This window comes from Hemiscyllium ocellatum, chromosome 30, assembly GCF_020745735.1.
Source record: "Hemiscyllium ocellatum isolate sHemOce1 chromosome 30, sHemOce1.pat.X.cur, whole genome shotgun sequence".
Classification (NCBI taxonomy): Eukaryota; Metazoa; Chordata; class Chondrichthyes; order Orectolobiformes; family Hemiscylliidae; genus Hemiscyllium; species Hemiscyllium ocellatum.
Genome location: NC_083430.1, coordinates 31,299,184 through 31,321,536, shown reverse-complemented (window position 1 = coordinate 31,321,536; position 22,353 = coordinate 31,299,184). Strand labels below are relative to the sequence as shown.

At 39.5% G+C, this 22,353-nt stretch overlaps 1 protein-coding gene across 1 annotated transcript in view; it reads right to left on the bottom strand.

The window, feature by feature from the left end:
- ldlrap1b (low density lipoprotein receptor adaptor protein 1b) overlaps positions 1–22,353 on the bottom strand; it is a 64,037-nt gene that overhangs the window by 15,920 nt on the left and 25,764 nt on the right. Inside the window, exons 2-5 of the mRNA XM_060847466.1 lie at positions 12,669–12,811; positions 11,508–11,620; positions 3,310–3,424; positions 1,425–1,497 (exon numbers count right to left, since the gene is read on the bottom strand). Of these exons, the coding sequence (XP_060703449.1) occupies positions 1,425–1,497; positions 3,310–3,424; positions 11,508–11,620; positions 12,669–12,811 (444 nt within the window). The remainder of the gene's footprint in view (positions 1–1,424; positions 1,498–3,309; positions 3,425–11,507; positions 11,621–12,668; positions 12,812–22,353) is intronic.

The following is a 22,353-nucleotide window of genomic DNA, read 5'->3' as shown; positions in this document are numbered from 1 at the left end:
TGGATGTGCTGTGTATCTCTAGGACTTTATATCCCTCCTTATCATTGTAATCTCAAAACTTAGGAAGTGTGTTTCTTTAGTTATTGCCTCAGGAAAGTTCTCCAAAAAAAAACTAGAATGTCTGTATTGACAATAGTACATTTATACGATGCACTGTTTAAACTTGTGCTTGTACATTTAACTGGTTTCACCTTTCATCTTGGTTGGCAATGCACAGGATAGGACATGTGGTTTTGAAGGGGTGAAGAGACCCATGCATGTCACCTCCCCCTCCCTTACTGTGCCCAGCCCCTGCATCTTCACTCCCTCACATCCCTCCTCCTGCATCTTCACTCCCTCACCTTCCCCCATGTTCTCTGTCCCTCTCCTTCCCCCTTCCTGTATCCTCAATCCCCCTTCTGAACTCCATATCAATATCATGCTTCTTCTCTGGGCATGCTCAGTGCCTTTGCATATCACAATGTGACAGAATGGGATTGGAACTATGAACATACACATTTTGCCAACATTAGCACATGCACAACTACAGGTGTTCCACCACTGGCAGCTGTACTTTCAGCTGCCAAGGTCCCAGCTTCTAGAATTCATCTCTCTCCACTTCTAACTCTGAAGTTGCTAATACCTACTACTTTGACCAAGCATTTGCTCCACAGATCCTTATCTTCTTACATGGCTCATTGTCACACTTTATTTTATGATGTGCCTGTTACTTGCCTGGGGAGACTTCATTACATCATATGTACGTGGCCTTTAAATTGTGTGCATAAAAAAGGAAAGCAAAGATGACTAGCCCACTATCCAATGCACGTTCACAGAATCTCTAGTGTGGAAGCAGATCATCTGGCCCATCAGGACAATGACTCGCTGAAGAGCATCCCATCCTAGCCCTATGTCCCTGCATTTCCAATGACTAATCCACCCAGCCTACACATCCTTGGACACTCAGGGCAATTTCCCATGGCCAATCCATCTTTGGAGTGTGCAGACATGGGAAGAATGTGCAAACGTCACTCAGACAGTCCCCCAAGGTGGAATCAAACCCAACTCCCTGGCTCTGAAGCAGCAGTGCCAACCACTGAGCCACCGTGCCACCTACCCGGTGTTTTTTTTAAACCATAGCTAACACCACCTATCACAGATGCTGCACTAATATTGCAAACATGGTGCTGATAACATAAAAGCAGTAACACCATAGAATTGAATATATCATAGCTTTATCCATGAAAGAAGTTGAGTTCCTCTATAATGCTCAACGTAATGAAAATGTGAACTCAAAAGTGAACCTCTTTGAAAGTCAAAAGTTCAGTTTAGGCAGCTTAAAAAAAATTGCCGCAACTCTGCAGAGGTTTATCATAAAAGAAAACATACTCAGTTTATAAGTGATAACCCAGTCTCAGTAATAAAGTAGCAATTCAGAAACTCACCTTCTTTGGCAGCCTGCCAGAATTCAAAAGCTACTTTGAAAGCCTGAGCCACTGTTAATGTCACTGCTTGAGCCTAGGAGGACAGCACAAAGATTAAGATGCATTTCGGGTTAAATAGCATTTCTAACCAAGTTAGGGTTAAATATATGGAGAACTCCGCTCCATACTTTCAGGCTCTTGATATGGAGTACAGCTTTTCTGCAGGTCTAATATCATGGCTTTAGCCAAATAACATTAATAACTTTATTAATTATATTGAACATTGTTTGTTTTGGGCCTGCCAACATGTAGCAGAGTTGGCATCATAGCAAGAAAGTGTATTGGGCCTTAGCTAAATGGGAAATCTGTTAACAATTAATAATACAATGAGACACAAAAACCACAAAGTAGTTTTGGTTTATAAAAACGTGCCACGTTTACATTTTAAGGAACTAAAGACAATAGAAAACAAAAGTGAAAGTGCTGTGAGCTTAGTAAAAATAGGAGCAAAATATTTCAAGTATATACACCTTGGGAAAAAAAAGATTTGCATTCACACCACACTTTTCATAACTTCCAGATGTCTCAAATAACTACAGTGTCAATTAACTACTTATTGAAGTGCAGTCTCTGTTCTATGGTTAGGAAACCCAGCAGTCAATACATGTACTGCAAACAGCAGTGTGATGTTACCCAATGGATAAATATCAGCTAGGATAGCAGGGCTAACTGCCCTGTTCATCTTCAGGATCTTTTACATCCACCCAAAAGTCAAATGAGATCTCTAACCAGCTTCCAAAGGACAGTATCTCAAACAGTGTGGGACTCCCTCAGTACAGCATGAGAATCAAGGCTAACACAGTGCTAAGTCTTAAAGACCAACATGAACCAGAACATTTTACTCATTGTTACTAACTTGACCACGGCCTTGAATGTAGATAAACATCCAGAAGTTCAGCTGAGAATGTATGTTCATAACCTCACCATTTGCAGTGGTCCTTACTTTCCCAATTTGGAATCCAAATTGAGCCAACAATTGGATGGCTCAATCCAAAGCACATAACTAAGAGTGCAGTATAAACCACACACTCTCACTCCATCAATGAATGATTTCTAAACAATTTCTTGATGTTTGGTGGGCCCCATCAGAGGGAGTTCTAAAATCTGCTCTGATCATTGAAGGGTCCCTTTGATGATAATTTCGTAATCTCATAACAGGTATTTACACTGCTCACATGCTGTTTCACAAAATAGGTTTGCATTATTTTTATAGTTCAAAATTTTTTCTCAGCATCATTAATCTTAGCACTTTGGAATCTGAACTAGTTGGTTAAGGTTTGAATGCAACAGGCAGTACAAGGTTAGAAAGTAAGATCTGGATTTAGATTATATTCCCTACAGTGTGAAAACAGGCCCTTCGGCCCAACAGGTCCACACCAACCCCCCGAAGAGTAACCCACCCAAACCCCTTTTCCCTCTGACTAATGCACCTAATTGACAATTGAAGCATGGTCAATTCACCTGACCTGCACATCTTTGGACTGTGGGAAGAAAGCGGAGACTGGAGGAAACCGTCGCAGATATGGGGAGAATGTACAAACTCCACACAGACAGTCACACGAGGTTGGAATCTAACCCGGGACCCTGGTACTGTGAGGCAACAGTGCTAACCATTGAGCCACCAATTGATTTGCTTGCATACAAGTGCAGAAGATGGAGCATGAATGGGTTCTTAGGGTGCAGTGATACCATGTCTGATAGGGAATTCTCTCGCACGTAGGAGCAGTGTGCTAGCTGCCACCTACGTGCATGCTTGCTCTCACAATTTGACCTAAAGAAGGAAAATTCCACCCTCAGTGAAGACAGCAACACAGAAAGAGCGAGAGTGCACGAGAAATCAACTCACCAATTTTTTCTTTGTACACAGGAAAGCATGGCATTCCAAAGTCTCATTTAGCTGGCTCTGAGCAATGTAGGCAAAAACTTTATCATGTACTTTGTCTGCCGTACAATAAGATATCCTGGTAAAAAACAAAGGCATTGTTTAATAAAAAATTAAAGCGTCAAATTTAAACACAAAAAATACCCATCAGAAATAATGACCAGTGGCAAAGGCCTGCTTCCATTGTAATTGTATTTAGTCTAGCTTAATGGTTTACAAATAAAATGACCTTCAGCTCTGCAGTAATTAAGCAACTAAACCTTCAATCAAAACTAAATGAAGCTTGCATCTAATGTTAATACATCCAGCTACCTCTACAAAATCTACTCCACTAATGAAACCAAGAGTGAGGCCCTGGAAAATTGGAAGGTAGCGAAAGTTGTGCCTTTATTCAAGATGGACTGCGAAAGAAAAACCTGGGAACAGAGTTGGGCTGAGAAGTGGCGGATGGAGTTCAACCTGGAATAATGCATAGTGATTCACTTTGGAAGGTCAAATCTGAATGCTGAATACAGGATTCTTAGCAGTGTGGAGGAACAGCAGGATCTTGGGGTCCATATACATAGATCCCTCAAAGTTGCCACCAAAGTTAAAAGGTTTTTTTAGAAGGTTGACTTTGATTAACAGGGAAGAGAAAGTGAGGTCTGCAGATGCTGGAGATCAGAGCTGAAAAATGTGTTGCTGGAAAAGCACAGCAGGTCAGGCAGCATCCAAGGAGCAGGAGATTTGACGTTTCGGGCATAAGCCCTTCTTCAGGAAGGATTAACGGGGGATTGCATTTAAAAGCTGCAAGGTTTTGCTGCAACTCTAGAAAATCCTGGTTAGACCCCACTTGGAATATTGTGTTCAGTTCTGGTTGCCTCATTATTGGAAGGATATAGATGCTTTAGAGGAGGGTGCAGAGGAGATTTACCAGGATGCTGCCTAGATTGGTGGGCTTGTCTTATGAAGAGAGGTTGAGTAAGCTCAGGCTTTTCACAATGGAGAGAAGGAAGAAAGAGAGGTGATTTGATAAAGGTGTACAAAGTAAGGAGAGGCATAGAGTAGATAGCCAGAGGCTTTTCCCCAGGGCAGAAATAGCTGTCATGAGGGGTCATAATTTTAAGGTGATTGGAGCAAGGAATAGGGGAGATATCAGAGGTAGGTTCTTTACACAGGGAGTGGTGGGTGCATGGAATGCCAGTGGTGATAGTAGAGTCAGAGACAGGGACATTTAAGCAACTACTGGACAAGCACATGGACAGCAATAAATTGAGGGCTGTATAGGTTAGATTGATCTTAGATTAAGATGAATGCTCAGCACAATGTTGTGAGCCGAAAGAAGGTACAGGCCAATGTTCAAACCAATTCTTCAGTACACACCAAGTCACCATAAATAGCAATGGTAATAATGACCAGGTAAATCCAGTGATGTCAGTTCAGAGATAAAATATTGTCAAGAGTACTTGCAAGAACTCGCCTGCTCGTCTTCAAAATAGTGTCATTACATCCCAAGAGAGCAGATTGATCCTCAACTTAACATCTCAGCTGAAATAGAGTGCCTCTGCTAGTACAGCTCATCTGCATGACTGGGGTGTTAGAACAGATTTGTGCTGAAGACTTCAGTGAAACTTGAACTCACAGCTTCTCACTCAGAATAGAGAGAGTGAGACAAACTAAGCAACAACTAGAGGAGTGTAAACATTTGCATTCTGAACTGGCAAAGTGCTAACAGAGAACACTGGGTATAGGACTGGAAGAAATTCCTTCTGAAAAGATCACTTGTCTAATAAAAATTCCGGTTTCTTCCCAATGCAAGAGCAAAAAGAATGCAAATGCAGAAACTATTTTAGGAGAAATAACAAATTTAATGACAGTTTGCTTATTTCCATTTTCCTTCATTTGTGAAAAGCAGAACTGTGAAGAAAGGTAAATTTCAGCGACCACTATATATTATATCATATATAATTAAATGTCATGACATAAGTCCAAACAGGCTGCAATAATATGGAAAAATAGAAAAAAAAATGGGCTTTTCAGCCTTTAAAAAGATAAATTCTTAATGTTAAGATAATTAACAACATGAAAAGTGTACGTCTACAAAGTATATTTAAAAAGTTAAAAGCTTAGGTAGTATAAAGAGACAGGTCCAAGTCTGTAATGGTAAGATTAAGATTCAGAACTATTATGGTTACGATTCCAGCTGATGTTAATACTAGACAAGTCAAATCCCAGGCGGAAATTTGGCTTGATTTTAAAACAAACAAACAAAATAGAATTTAACAAAGTGGCCATTCACTGAAACATGTAATGCTGCAATTATATACAAATGAACACATTAAAATAGAATAAACCAAGCTGTTTACATAAAGCACAATTTGAAGTCCCAAAACACTGCAAAAATATAATCTCATCATCTATTCTAACACAACACCCAAACAAGAGAGAGAGGGGGAGAGAGAGAAGAAGAAGAAGAAGAATCCTCTTCTCTATTACATCTTTAGGTTCAACCTAACTGTATTTTTCAATTCCTAATCTTGAGAGTTTGCAAGCCTCTTACTTGGTTAATCACACAATGGAACTGAACTTAGACTTTGACAGCTTTGAATAACCCTTTGAGGGTTCTAACAGAAACATTTCTGGTCTGGAACGTTCAAAACTAAAATAATTAAATGGAGACTATTTCCTAGATGTTCTAAATTATCTCCTTTTGTCAGTGAAACCACACTTTTACAACTCCAAAACAGGACTTCTACATACTGAAAACAAAACAAAATCTTTCCAAACTATGGGTTTTTCTCCTAAAATCAAAACAAAATTCTGATTCTAATTGAAAATAAGCTAAAGCTCTTCTATGTTTACCCTGTGCAAAATTCTCCCAGTATTAATAAATTCCTATTAATAATCCAAGGATTCACTCATGCTGGTCTCAAAAAAAAATCATAATTACAAAAATATTGACAAACCAATCATTAAACCCCCCTCATACACAGACAAAAACCCTGGTGCCACTTCAACATCCAATTTCTAAAAGCAATGATATTTGTATCACCCACCTTTACATCATAAATTGGGGAGTTCTGGTTAACACAGATTAATGTACAGAACAAACATGAATACAGTGGCAAAGGTAGACACATTGTTATTTCAGAGCCTTGGTCATGAACAGGAGAGATTTAGAGGGATATGCACCAAATGCAGGCTAGTGGGACTAGTTTACTTTGGGAAATTTGGTCAGCATAGAGTCATAGAGATGTACAGCACAGAAACAGACCCTTTGGTCCAATTTATCCATGCTGAGCAGATATCCTAACCTAATCTAGTCCCATTTGCCAGCACTTGGCCCGTATCTCTCTAAACCCTTCCTATTCATCAACCCATCCAGATGCCTTTTAAATACTATAATTGTACCAGTCTCCACCATTTCCTCTGGCAGCTCATCACTCACACACACACACACACACACACACACACACAGCTCTGCATGAAAAAGTTGCTCCTTAGGTTGCTTTTATAAAATCTTTCCCCTCTCACCCTAAACTATGCCCTCTCGTTCTGGAAACCACCACCCCCCCACCCCCCCACTCCAGGGAAAAGACTTTGTCTATTTATCCTATCCATGCCCCTCATGATTTTATAAGCCTCTACAAAGTCACCCCTCAGCCTCTGATGCTCCAGGAAAAACAGCCCCAGCCTGTTCAACCCCTCCCTATAGCTCAAATCCTCCAACCCTGGCAACATGGTCGAGTTGGACTGAAAGGTCTGTTTCTGTGCTGTGTGACTCTATAAACCAACAAAAAAAGGGGAGTGTAGGGAGAAAACCCAAAGATGCTAGTTCTTTCTAAAAATGGATGAATTGAATTCCAACATTATTACAAAAGAATATTGAAAAGCAAAAAGGAGAGGGAACGCTCATTGACACCAGTCTCTCAGAAGCAGAATACCAGTGTAAAAACATGGCTAACGACAGTAGAGCTAAGATTTTGAAATAACATGCGGTTTGAGGAGAGCATTGCGGATATAAACCCACATCCTGTCACTCCTTGGCATAGTAGGGTGTAGTTTTTAATTTTAAAAAAAGTGCATGTGTGGCACATGAACTTTATTCAATGTTTTAACTCAGTGTTACAGCCTTTTACAGAAGTTAGAGCCATGATGTCAGAAGCATGATGGAACAGTCCAACTTGTCCATGCTGACCAAGTTTCCCAACCTAAACTAGTCCCACTAGCCTGCATTTGGTCCCTATCCCTCTAAACCTTTCTTGTTCATTGCCAAGGCTCTAACTGAATGGGTCTACCTTTGCCACTGTATTCATGTTTGTTCTGTACATTAATCTGCATTAACCAGAACTTTCTGATGATGATGATGTAAAGGTGATTGATACAAATATCATTGCTTTCAGAGGTTGGGTATTGAAATGGCACCTGGGCTTATAGTCTGTATGAGGGGATCTAATGATAGATTGACAAATCGATCTCTCCTTAAAAAATTAGTTATATTCCGATAGCTGGTTGGTAACATGTGACTGGAGTACTGTTAAACATAAAAGTTACATTTTGTGCAGTCTCCAGGGCAGCATTTCTACCAAAATTGTGGATCAGTGGTGCTGGAAGAGCACAGCAGTTCAGGCAGCATCCAACGAGCAGCGAAATCGATGTTTCAGGCAAAAGCCCTTCATCAGGTGCTCTTCCAGCACCACTGATCCAGAATCTGGTTTCTAGCATCTGCAGTCATTGTTTTTACCAAGTTGATTTCTACCAAAAGTCCACTCACCAACCAATCTTCATAGATGATCATGATGGTCCCCTTTACATTTGTAATTCATGTTAATGCCCTGATGGGTGAATGATGAAAAGCTTTGACAAAAATGTGTAGTTTTCAACCAACACTCAAAATATACTTTTATTTTATCAAAATGTGTGTGCAGGTTTCACCCCAGTACATGAAGAGCCATTCTGTTAAGTTGCCAGCGTGCAGAAGCTGTTCTCCAGATAACTCAAGAGGTTTTACAACAAGTTTTCCACAAAGCAACAAGTCACGTTTGCAATGAAAACGATAACCCTGCAGCCACAATTTGAAAGTGGAAGTGGCATTAAGAAAATAAGACGTCAAATTGAGCCTTTGATACATTAACCCAAACTTCTTCAATAATAGTAAGCAAGGATAAAATGGAGACAGGTTGTTTCCATAGGCCAGACTCAGCAACATTCAGGTTTAACAGCTCTCCTGCATTATTTTGATCGAAACTCCGTTTTCTCCACCTTCATACCATCCATAAAATATAGAGGAAAGCAAATCAGGCAGTACATCAGAGTCCGATAAAAACTCAGTAACGCTGAAGTTCCAGAGCTTGCAGCATACACCAGGAAACCCTTACTAGGTTAGTACAAAACACAAACAGGTTGCAAGATCATTAGAAGTTCCCTTTTTTGTATTTGCTTACTTTCGTTTACATTCCTAAAATGTTTGAGGAATGGTTGGTTCAGTGTATAACTTGATCTCCCACTGTTTAGCCAAAAGTCCAAACACTTTTTGTGATTAGATTCCCAACAGTATGGAAACAGGCCATTCAGCTCAACAAGTCCACACCGACCGTCCAAAGAGCAACACACCCAGACACATCCCCCTACCCTGTATTTACCCCTGACTAATGCACCTAACACGATGGGCAATTTAGCATGCCAATTCACCTGACTTGCACATCTTTGGATTGTGGGAGGAAACCCATGCAGACACTAGGAGAATGTGCAAACTCCACACAGACAGTCGCCAAGGCCGGAATCGAACCCAGATCCCGTAGCACAAACCACTGAGCCACCGAGGCATTTATCACCTACTTGCCCCTAATAGACTTAATGTGGCTGGACTAGACAGCAAGAAACCCAATCAAGTAATGGGTCTGGGCCATGGGTTCAAAACCCACCATGAAAACTGTGGAATTGAAGCAGAGCACTTAGAAAATTTTATGGCAACTAGACAGAGTCAGTGTGGCTTTAAGCAACTTATTATAGTTCTTTGAGAAAGTAACATGCTTTTGACACGGGCAATCCAGAAAGCCTTTGACAAGTTTGCCACATCAAGGTTATTGGAGAAAATTAAAGCTGCTGGTGTACAAAGTAACATAATGACATGGATTGAAAATGGGCCAGAAAACAAGAAACAGCAGGTAAAAACAAATTTCAGCAGTGGATGCTGACAATCTGAAACAAAAACACACAAATTCCTGGAGAAACTCAGCAGGCCTGGCAGCGTCTGTGAAGAGATAAACAGAGTCAAATGTTTCAAGTTGAATATGACACTTCTTCAGAACTGGAAAGGGGTTAGAGAATCATGGTTTTTATAATATGACAGTGGCATAAATGTGCAAGCCCAATGCAAAGGTGTTACTAAAGGGCTGAAGGAAAACTGGAGGAGGAAAACAGGAGTAAATTGAGGTGCAGCAGGGAGAAAATGGGTCCTCTTAGCTGAGAGCAAAAACAAAACAAGACGAGCCATGTGTGGCAGAAGAATAAATGTAAGAAAAATGAAAACAGAAGACAAACATCATGAAGTCAGGCTCAGAATTCAAAATTGAGACCTGGAGACTGTAACGTGCCAAAGTGAAAAATGAGGTAGTGTTTCTTGTACTTCATTGGAACATTATGGCAGGTCCTGGACAGAAACAGCAGGGAGGCTTATTGGAATGGCAAGCAACTTGAATGTCAGGGTAATTTCTACAGACAGACAGAGTGGAAGTGTTCCTCAACGTAGTCACACAGCCTCTATTGGTCTTTCCAATGTAAAGGAGACCACATTGTGAGCAGCAAATACAATAGATCACATTGAATAAAGTACAAGTAAGTCTCAGGTTCTATTCCAGGCTCAGGTGACCGTCTGTCATTCTCCCAGTGTCTGCTCCGGTTTCCTCCCACAGTCCGAAGATGTGCAGGTTAGGTGAATTGGCCATGCTAAATTGCCCATAGTGTTAGGTGCATTAGTCAGAGGGAAATGGGTCTGGGTGGGTTACTCTTCGGAGGGTCAGCATGGACTGACTGGGCCGAAGGGCCTGTTTCCACACTGTAGGGAATCTAATCTAATTTAAAATGCTGTTTCATCTTGATAGTGCTCTTGGGGCCTTAGACAATTAGGAGATGAATGGTCAAATGTTATGGAAAGGTGTCAAGGGGGAGTCAGGTGTGAGGACTCATTGAGGAATGATGCAATGCACCATGGTGCCACAGAGGGAAGAGTCCCTGCGGAATGCTGACAGTGGAGGTGAGGGAAAGATGTATTTGGTGAAAGTGTCCTCTTGGACGGGGCAAAAATAAAGACAAAAAGATGATTATTTGAATGTAGAAACTAGAAGGTTAGAACATGAGGATGGGGGAGTTGGTGCTATCTTTGTTCTGAGGACGACGAGGATGAGGAGGAATAAAGGGCAGGATTGCGGAAAATAGGTCTCACATGTCTGAGTGTCCTGTCAACCACAGTGGGTTATATAAAACAGTGAGCCATTGACAGTTTCTGGTTAGCAAGATGAACCTGTTATGTGCCATAGGGATCAGCTCTGGGCCCTCAAGTTTCTACAATTTATATAAATGTGATGGATGGAAGTGCAGAAAGTATTATTGCTTTATTTGCTGATGACGCAACGATAGAAAAAGTAAGTTGTGAATAGGAACTTTTAGGGACAGCATTTGTGGATACTTTCCCTAATGTTGCAATTCTGCAGTGGTGAATGAGAGGATAGATTTCAACCCATCACATATTACTCGTGTGAAAGTTGACCCTTACTTTTTTTTTAAAGACTAAATGTTTCCTTTTATACTCCCAGAAAGTTAAAGATTTGTGGTGGAGCATTTGGTATTTAATCCTTCATTTCTTCATACCATCATAGTTTTCCTTTTCTGAACATCAAGAATATTAGCTGTTATGTTGTGTCAAGATTAATGACTGAAGCTACAACCTAAAGCTATGCTATGCTTTTTTTACAGAACACCTTTAAGTGGCACTGGTTGTGAAGGAGGGTCAATACACACAACGTTGATTGGTTATGCTCTTTTCAGTCGTTCATAGTAACACAGTTTTAGCAGCATTCTTATGGTACTGGAGGGTTGAACATCAATCTTCCTATCCTGTACCAGTGTACAATCAACATTTGTGCCTAAACATATCATCAAGTCAGAGTGGAAGTGCTCTATACCTGTAAATGGAGACATTCTCTATCAGTTCATTATTTGTACCATCGTGCAGTATGATTCCTCTCGGTGACACAGTCAGTGAGACTTTCTGAAATTTCTTACCACTTGCTTTGGCCTGCACAGAAAGAAAAATAATAAAATTGAGTTACATTCCCAAAAACTTACAGATATCCAAGAAATTAATTCTCTCAGAGGACAGCCAACCAAGGGAACAGGTGGTAACATTTCAATTCAGTTGGTAAAATGGCATTTCCCACCTACTGGACTTTATTAAAACCGTCAATGTTTCTTTATCCACTAAATCTAAGGAAATCCTAGTACATTGATTGCCACCAGTTATTGGTATATAAGTTTGATGCCCATGATAAATTTTAATTTCAATAACCATAAATAATAATAAAACCCAAGCTTTGAATTAATCATCATAAAAAGCAATCTATGACAAATATAGTTGGATATTCCGCAGCGACTGGTAACAGACTGGAAATACTCCCAGCAGAGGAGTTACAAGACCGAGAAACAGAAATCAAAACCACTGGTAGCAGATGATTTCCACAAAATGTAAGTGGTTTTAAAATTTTTTTTTAAAAATCAACTCAGCTTTTGATCTTCTCTATTACTGCACATGTGGAGGAGTGGAGTGAAGGTCAAATGTGGTCGCTAGGCAAAACAATCTGGTAGGGTATACTACACCATGTGAGCAGGGCAATCAGACATAATTCAGCTTCTATTTTAAAAGCAAATTATGTCATTTTTAATAAATTCATTAGAATATTTTACCTTCACACTTTTCATGGAGGTAGACAATGCCGACTTATCATACTACACTAACACCTCCATTTAGTAAAGTGACACTAATGTGGTGTGACTATGTGCTTTAAGGCCACTAAGTTCACAGAAGTTGACAGGAGCGGAATCATTTTGTTGTTTGAGCCAGTAATTCAGTTTCCATTGCCAACATAAACAGCAGCTGCGTCTATGAACAACTTCAATATTGGATGTGTCCTGTGTTAGTGCCTCAAGGAGGGTGTGTTCAGCCAACATCAATTCACTGAGATGTGACTGAGCAACCAAAATCTGACAAAGCTGTGACCATTGCTTTCAGTATTCTAATTGCATCTGAAATCAGCCATTTAAAAAATGTAGACAAAAATGAATATTACCATAGCAACAATCCTTCGAACAGCAGAAGACGACATTTCTTCCCCCTTTGGTTGTTCCACTAGCGTCATACCCAAATACTTGAGATTAAATATCATTCCTTCCTGCAGCGACTCTCTTGTATCTGTCCAGTTTTCTGGTAACTCTTGAAGAAAGAGATGAAAAATATGCATTTAAAGAAATGCAGGATCAATGGGCAAGAGGGACCATGTTGTTTCCAACCAGTAAAGAAATTTAAGAACTGTCTTAATTCAGTAAAAGCTGAAGTTTCCGATTCACCAAGTTGGCATTTTCATTTTAAAATTAACCCAACCCAACATAACTGGTTGAGAATTTTAAATCCAACATCCTGGAAGGAGACTTTAAAAATTAACTTAGTTCCTTTGGACACAAATAGACATATTTTAAAAGTATGTTGATGGTTTTAATTTATCAAGAAACTGGCTACTGTATGAGAATATAGCAAGGAAATATGTTCGCACATATATTAAAAAGATCTCAGTAATTTAAAATTAGTTACTTATGAGGTGAATGGATGTTGGTTTAAAAAGTGCATTTTTCTTGCGATAAACTCTACTCTTCAGCTAACTCAAATTGCAACAAGTTAACTCTCGCATAAAAAAAGGAACTCTTCCACAAAATAGCACCTGATTACATACTATACAGCCTCTGCTGATTCTCCATTTGGCAAACTAGTTTGAGTGCGAACAGAAGAGGGAATTAATTTTCTCAAATTGGACCCATTACTGGGTGCAATTTGTAAACAGGTTACTACCCACCATGACTGAACCACACAATGCCTTTCTAAACCAAAACCCTTCTGACTCTAGGCAGTGCCCGTCCCTTGATTTGTTGCCTATTTACATTTCTGTCAAGATACCTTTTAAATGTTGCTATTACATCTGGTTCCACGCCTCATCTGGCAGCACATTCCATAAAAACTTGCCTCTTATCACCTTCAAACTTACAAATTTAAGGTGAAAAGGGGTATCCGCTAGTAACTGACATTTCTAAAGTTGGAAAAAGACTCAGATGATCCATTCTATAAAAGCCTCTCAATTTTGAGAACTTCTATCAAGTCGTCCCTCATCCTTCGACATTCAAGAGAAAACAAACCAAGTTTGTCCAATCTCTCTGCATAGCTAATACCCTTCAAACCAGGCAACATTCTGGCAAACCATTTCTATGCCCCCCGACTTTGCCATATGCTTTCTTAGCCACTTTATCCACTTGTCTTTCCACGCTCAGGGAACGGTGGACCTGTATACCTATTTCCCTATGTATGTTAATGCTATTAGGGATTCTCCCATTTTCTGTACAATTGCGATGACATTGTTGATATTGCATCACAAGAGCAATAGTGCCTGTTGAGCAAAAGAAAACTAAATTTGACTGCAGCTTCATCTTGATACAAGGCAACACAAAGACCATCTGACATGTGCATCACTTCTTGTATTATAGATATTTTCTAATTGATCTGTTTTTATTATACAACTCTGGACAAGGTGGGACTTGAACCCAGGCCTCCTGGCTCAGAATTAGGGACATGACCAATGCAAAAGCTCACATCATGGCAAATCGGTCAGGCTGTGATATTTACCGGGCCTCATTCACACATCAGTCACACTTATCCCCTTACATGACAATTGCAATCAAAAAAAAAAGAACCTCCGAATGTTAAAAGTTTCAAAACATGCAGATGTTCACTCATGTTTCACAAGATTGTGGAACACGCCTTAAAACGGGCTTGCGGAATATTGACTTTCAGTGGGTGTTTCAAGTTCAGCATCAGCCAATTCTGACTGAACTGATTCTTTGTTCACAAATGACTTCAACCCTCACTGGAGAGATTCTCTGATATGAACATTTATTTCTGCTAACATATAACTAACACAAACTTTTCATCTTCTCCCTCTCTCTTACCAAAATATTTCCATACCAAAACTAACAGAAATTAAAATCATACCTGCAATCACTTTGGACATGTAAAAATTTTAAATCAGGCTCAAAAAGCCAATTTGGAATGAAAATCAGATTTGTATGTGATAAATCTCATTTCTTTTTGGGAGAACATTACCTTCTTTTTCATCATCTTCACTTGGGTCACATGTGCAGGGAAACTGCTGCCTCATTTTTACTACAACTGATGATGCATGATTGCAAATGGTAACAACCCCTCAGATTTGTGCTGCATTTGAGGGGTCCCATTATCAGATTGAGAATTCAGAAGATTCAAAAAAGAGTTTAATCCTGCATTCTGTAACCTCTATTCCTCTGATACAGATGGTTGTACAAGAGACTGTAACACCTGAATATGTTCTCACATTTAAAACATGTTACACTGCATTGTAAATTGTACAACATATAGAGTCATAGAGATGTACAGCATGGAAACAGACCCTTCGGTCCAAACTGTCCATGCCGACCAGATATCCCAACCCAATCTAGTCCCACCTGCCAGCACCCGGCCCATATCCCTCCAAACCCTTCCTATTCATATACCCATCCAAATGCCTCTTAAATGTTGCAATTGTACCAGCCTCCACCACATCCTCTGGCAGCTCATTCCATACACGTACCACCCTGTGTGTGGAAGAGTAGCCCCTTTTATATCTTTCCCCTCTCACCCTAAACCTATCCCCTCTAGTTCAAGACTCCCCCACCCCCGGGAAAAGACTTTGTCTATTTATCCTATCCATGCCCCTCATATTTTGTAAACCTCTATAAGGTCACCCCCTCAGCCTCCGACACTTCAGGGAAAACAGCCCCAGCCTGTTCAGCCTCTCCTTGTAGCTCAAATCCTCCAACCCTGGCAACATCGTTGTAAATCTTTTCTGAACCCTTTCAAGTTTCACAACATCTTTCCGATAGGAAGGAGACCAGAATTGCATGCAATATTCCAACAGTGGCGTAACCAATGTCCTGTACAGCCGCAACATGATCTCCCAACTCCTGTACTCAATACTCTGACCAATAAAGGAAAGCATACCAAATGCTTTCTTCACTATCCTATTTACCTGCCACTTCACTTTCAAGGAACTATGAACCTCACTCCAAGGTGAATGAGGCCCGGTACATATCACAGCCTGACCGATTGCCATGATGTGTTCAGCAACACTCCCTAGGACCTTACCATTAAGTGTATAAGTCCTGCTCAGATTTGCTTTCCCAAAATGCAACTGATGTGACTATTTGACTTAGTAACTTTAAAGTGAGCCTTTTAGCCTACAAACTGGCAAACTTGCAACCTGATTTAATGAAACACAAGATTTAAGTCACCATTTGGAATAATGACCACGTTAATTTAACCAGACAGAAATGGGTTCTCAAACATTGCTGCTAACTAACATTGGACGTAGAGAAGCATTTATAAATCACAGCACATCTGAACATCTGGTAGAGATGATTTTGAAGCTGGAGTATAGAAAATTAAAGGCTACAATTAAGATTTAGCCAGTACATAAATTACGGTAACATTAGAATAAATAACAGTGTAAGGGAAGTCTCAAGCCTATACTTTCTTTGCGGATGCTGAAGGCAACGTTTCTTGAATTAAATTGCATTAAAATATTTGAATCTCATTTTAAAGACTTTGTAGAAATGCTGTCTGTGAAAAAGCAGGCACCCCTTCACTTCATTTAGTAGAAGAAACAACAGGCTGTTCTGTTCCAACACAGCTGACACAATCTACATAAAAAGTTAATGCTCGACTGAGCATTTTCCCCACCCTATCCCCAAAAGTTAACAGGGCACTCAACTGTGTCCGCCCATTACCAGTACTTCTGCTCTCACCTCTTCCCCTCCCACACAAAACCATGCTGGGGTTTCCCTTTTCCTCACCTTCCACCCCACTAGTCTCCATATTCAAATGATCATTCATCACCATTTCAGTCACCCAGATTGTGGAGGTTATGACAAATCACAGCTTCCCCCTCTCTTTCAGCATTCTGAAGGCATTCCATGATACATGGTCCACTCCTCATACTTGATCCCCTCTCCACAGGCTCTCTCCATCCAAACTGGGACACAATAGCTGTCCTTTTGCCCAGTCTGCTTCATCACTGTTCAGGGCCACAAACAAACAAAGTCTTTCAAGAGATTGATGTCATTTTCAATCTAGTCTACTACTTTCACTGTTCATTAAATAGTTCGCTCTACACTGGGGAGACAAAACACATTAGTGTTTGCTTTGTAGAAATTTCCAAATCAGTCCAAACATATGACCCCCGGTTTCTGGTAGCCTGACAATTTAATTCTCAACCTAGATCTCATACCTGACATTTCTGTACTCGGCCAAATAAAAACCAGAGGTTAAATGCTGCTTAGGCAAAATTCAAGATTGGACTTTTCTGGTCAGAATTTTACTTTGACGGTCAGTTCTGCTATGACGTGCAGTTCTTCAACACAAATTGGCTATAACGTACTTGAAGAATTTAGACCATTATTTGTAGAATGTGAACTTTCCTCACTTGTATTGGCTATAATGAGATTCTAGTCCCATTGGGTAAAATGGTGCTGCTATTGCATGATTTTCTTATAACACAGGAACTGATCTATTGTGTTACATCAGAACAGGTTGTATTCATTCCACAGATTTCAACTACACTGATTACTTGTTTTACGCATGAAAGAAATATATATTTCATCATTTCCTGATGAAGGACTTCTGCCCAAAATGTCGATTCTCTTGTTCTGCAGATGCTGCCTGACCTGCAGTGATTGTCCCGTTCTCCACTCCCTCCACCCCCCGTCAACGCAAAATGCTCAGAGACACAATATAGTTTTACCTCCTTCATCTTTACTCTGAGGCCTGGAGGGAGAGAGATGGATCGCCCATGTGCACAGGGATGAGTTCACGGTCTTCTCTCAACCAAAGGGTTCTTATCGTACAATGGTAGTGTCCCGTCCACTGAACCAGGAAGTACAGGTTCTCTATCTTCCCCAGAGACAGTATAATAACACATCTGAACAGGTTGGCCAAAAATATTTACACCCAGTCAAATGCTCAACCAATTATCCCTTAAAAACATTTGACCATCACCTGTTCCTGGATCCAATCAGGCATCTTGACCACACCCAACTAGATGACAAGATGGCCCATTGCATAGCTCCAGTGTGGCTCAATGCAAACTTTGTTAATAGCACCTCATCGTTCAGTCAGATACTTTACAGTCTTTGGTGCTGAACATTCTCAGACCAAAATCACTAAAATCTATTTGTCTCTTTTTTTCCCCTTACATTCGGTAACACATATTTTGTCTCATTCCTTACCCCACTTCCATTCCTTTTGGGCCTGGAAGAGTAACTCATTTATCATTCATTCTCTCCTACTCTCATATAGATCTTCCATTGGTTCTTCACCCACCCAATCCTTGCTTAAAACCTGCTAGATCTCTAACTCTTTCTAATTTTTAAAAAAGTTACAGTTTGTGTTTCTGGGCTGAGTTTTTAAATCTTTCCACAAATATTGTCATAACTGGAATGTATTTTCAGCAATTTGAATTTTATTATTTCAGATTTGTAGCATTCACTGTATTCTAGGAAGGTGGTGAATATTAATAAAAAAAACTATTGAACATCTAGCTTTGACAGTGGAATGATTGGCAGAGGTGGGTTTAATTTTTTTTTAAAAATCTGGATAAAGGTAACTTAGTGTGGGATGTCCAATACCCATTGCTGCTTTCCAATTTCAAATTGAAAAGTTTGAAAACTCTTTATTGCGAAATCTTCAACATTCAACTGGAGTCAATGAAATTCTGAATCTCAATATGAAATGTGCCAAACAATGGACAAACATCCAGGCAGGGCCATCATTGCCTATCAGTTATCAAGCCAGAGAATCTTATGCTTTATCCATTGGGGAAGGTGTTAAGTTGCTACTATTGGGCCTTCTCCTGCAGGAAGTGCCTTGGAGATTGTCTCCTTTATGGGCAGTGTCTGCAGAAATAGTAACAACTGTCTCAGTGCACCCACCACAGGCCCAGAATCAATGAAGGGACCCATGGCCAAAAGGTGAGCAAGGGTGAAATGGGTTTGTGGGATTGGGCATGTCAGGGTCAAGTGTTGGAAGGAGTGGGGGAAGTTGTAACAGACCCTCTCTGAATGTCAGGTTCCTTGATCAGGTCCCAAATCTCTAACAATAAAAAAAAAAGGACCTCACCAGAAGAACCAAACTTCAGAACAATTTGCTTTTTGGGGTTCTTCTGGGATGTTCTAATGATAGAATCCCTAATGTGTGGAAGCAGGCCATTCAACCAATTGAGGCCACACAGACGCTCTGAACAGCATCCCACCCAGACACACCCCTTCTACCCCTATGAACCTTAAATTTACCATGGCTAACCTACCTAGCTTATACATCCAGGTCACTACAAGACAATTTAGTCTGGTCAATTCACCTCTTTTGCACATCTGTGGAAGGAAACTTTAGAATCTGGAGGAAACCCACAAACACAGCAGGGTTGGGGCGGGGGAGAGCTGGGGAACATACAAACACTGCATAGACAATCGCCCAAAGGTGGAATCGAACCTGGGTCCTTCGTGCTGTGAGTCAGCAGTGCTAATCCCGAGTGTGGCCGTTGTACCACACTCGGGATTCTTCTGTGGAGAATTCCCTTCCTGTCACTTCGTACAAAATTCCACCCTATTTGGCCATTAATTGCCCAGTTAAAAGCCTCCATAAGCATTCCATCATCCATAAGCTTTCCCACCTCGGGCTTACCAGGTTGGCAGATTCACCACCCAGCACCCTCCTGCTCAATTATGCCCATTCCCACTTCCAAACTTTCATATTGGGGCTAGTACATGATCCCTAATTAATTGCACACAGTTTTACCAGATTGAGTTATAATGACATCCATTCTCAATGAGGGAAATATTGTCTGCTATTTTCACTGTATGAAAACAGCCAGAATGACAAGCATGAATAAGATTCCTAAAGTAAATCATGGCATAAATTTGTTAGACTCAAGACTCAAAACATAGCAAAGTTAAAAATTTAATTGGAAATTCACACCATACCCAGGCCAAGTTTTTACCCATTGGTTTAAAGAATAGAATGAAATGGTTTTTTTTTGGAAAACCTTAAAATTGGCTGTTAAAATGACATGTTTGACAATTTTCAGCAAGTCTTCATGGCAGATTTCACATACAAATCAGAATTTGTGCCAGTTATCTAACATCAGAAGCATAATTATGCTTTACCATAGAAAAGTGAACAGATTGTGGTTACAAGTTGTAACAAAAATCAACCTTAATAGTTTCTCTTCCTGTTTGTCTATGCTTTAGCACCATGACCCCACCCACGGTCATTAAGAGGTCAGGGAACTACTTAGAGTTTTAGCTTTGGCAATAGAAGCATTGGAAGGAGGGGAATAAAAATTTGGCTCTCCTCCTACTAGATCTTCCAAGCTTTTGTTTCATTGACAGAACTATTTACAGCAGTTGCTCCACATTATAAGAGTACAAACAGCTGAATTAAAAACAAAACAACCATGAAGAGCCCTTGCAGCATAAAACTTGGGCCATTGGCAACAATAGGTTCCAATAAATACCCACAGATTAGGGGGGTCAATTATTGTAAGACAATTCAAGTCAAGAAACTTCTTTTTTGGGTACACACACAAGATCCTAATCTATAATTTGTTACATTACCTGCTTGATGATTATTTTAGATTTGTGAATAAAAAAGGTAAATCAGAAAAATAATTTTAAAATGTCACCTTATAATATGAACTAAGTTGCAAGAAATGATCCTTGAACAGTGTGCAAATGGTTCCTAAATGAATTAGATAATTGTTTGAAAAATGCAAATTAAAATGGCTGTGACAATTACACAGGAATATGGAATTGTTTCAAGTGGCAAATTAAGAGAAGATTGCAAGTGTAAATTTAATGGGCCAAAATGGTTCAGTTTCCATCCAACAACATTATACAAATCATGGGAATAACAGATTAAAAACCAGTTCAGAATGAAGTCAACTACACAGATTTCACAGAAGTGTTTTATTCTTACAACATTAAATATAATTCTTTTATAGTTATTCTCAATGATTGCATCAGCTCCTGGATCGATTGATTAACATATTTGACCTACTTTTAAATCATTGGGACCTTCAATCCTGCTTCTCATAACACAGTTTTTCCTGAGTTTTTCTCAGAATCTAGATAGACTGATGTAAAAAACTGGTATAATAAATATTGCAAACTAAAAATGACCAGTCATGAAAGTTCATTATGGCATAAAGCTAGCTTAGGTGTTAAGATTCCTGAATCAGGGACCAGTGTAGAATCACCTCTTTCTGACTAAAAAGAACTATATAGTTATTTTAATCTGCAACCTCAATTTTGGGGATTTTCATGCAGACGACATATCTACAACAGGTAATTTACTGCAGACAAGATTTTAAAAATCACTAGAACTTGAAACCTTAATACAGACACTAATTTAAAGCATACCCAAGCTAAACAGAACATTTAAATTTGAACCCACAATCAGAAAAAAAAGCCCTCATTCATTATATTATCTGAAATAATTGCACACAGTCTTTAAAAAACTTATAACAAGTAAAGCAATCTGAGTAAAACACTTCAGAAGAAAATCTGAATCAATGGACACAAATTTTTACTTTTATAATACACTAGATTCCATGTAACACACCCATTAAAGTAAAATTATATGTTAACTTGAAGCACCACAGAAATAGACATAATTATTATATATATATTTGTATGTATACGGAGTACTTTTCTTAAAATGTGTAAATTGTTCAAGCTTAAAATGTTCCATTCTCTAACCATGGTCATGATATGACAAAGACTCAAGTATCATAATCTCAATTTTTAAAAAAACTGAATTTTTACAGAGAGACGCATTTTTCTGCATAGGTTAAAAAAAGGTCAAGTCGGAAAAGATCAAGGATAAACATAATATTTCTCAATGTGAGCAAGGAAAGTCAAAAAAATTCAACTAAGTTGCCATGCGAATGAAAGGTTTAAAATTTGTGAGAATACCAAAGTCTACATTATTACAGTGCTCAGAAACCATCACAACCTAACAATATTGGCTAACAGCAAACATGAGCAATATGTGGAGTGCAACCTATTAAAAAACTATCTGGAATGGAGCATCTATCCTTCCTCAGCAGTAAAATGATGACTGTTTGGCATATGTATTGAACTTTAGATCATCTCTATAAATTAATATCTCCCTTAAAGAGAAACCTAACTGCATCTGCCATTTTTGCTGTTCATTATAAATTATAACATCTCAACCCAAGATCATCAATACTTCATGTCAATCACTACAGTATTATTTTTATGCTTTACACCACAAGATATAAGAGTGGAATTAGGTCATTTGGCAAATTTGATTGCGCTCTGACATTCAATCACAATCCCATTCTCCGGTCTTCTTTTCCATAATCCTCAATATCTTTACAAATCAAGGACCTATCTATCTCAGTCTTAAATACAAAATGCTTTGGTTTCTACTTGAATCTGTGGCAATGATTCCTACATAATCACCACCCTCGGGTTGAAGAAATCCTTCCCTCATCTCAGTTTCTAAAGGGTTGTCCCTTCACTCGGAAAAGTGCTGTTGAGTCCTAGTCTTTCCTCTCAGTATCCTGTAAGGTTCAACCAGATCCTCCCTCATCCTTCTAAACTCCATCACTTACAGACCAGAGT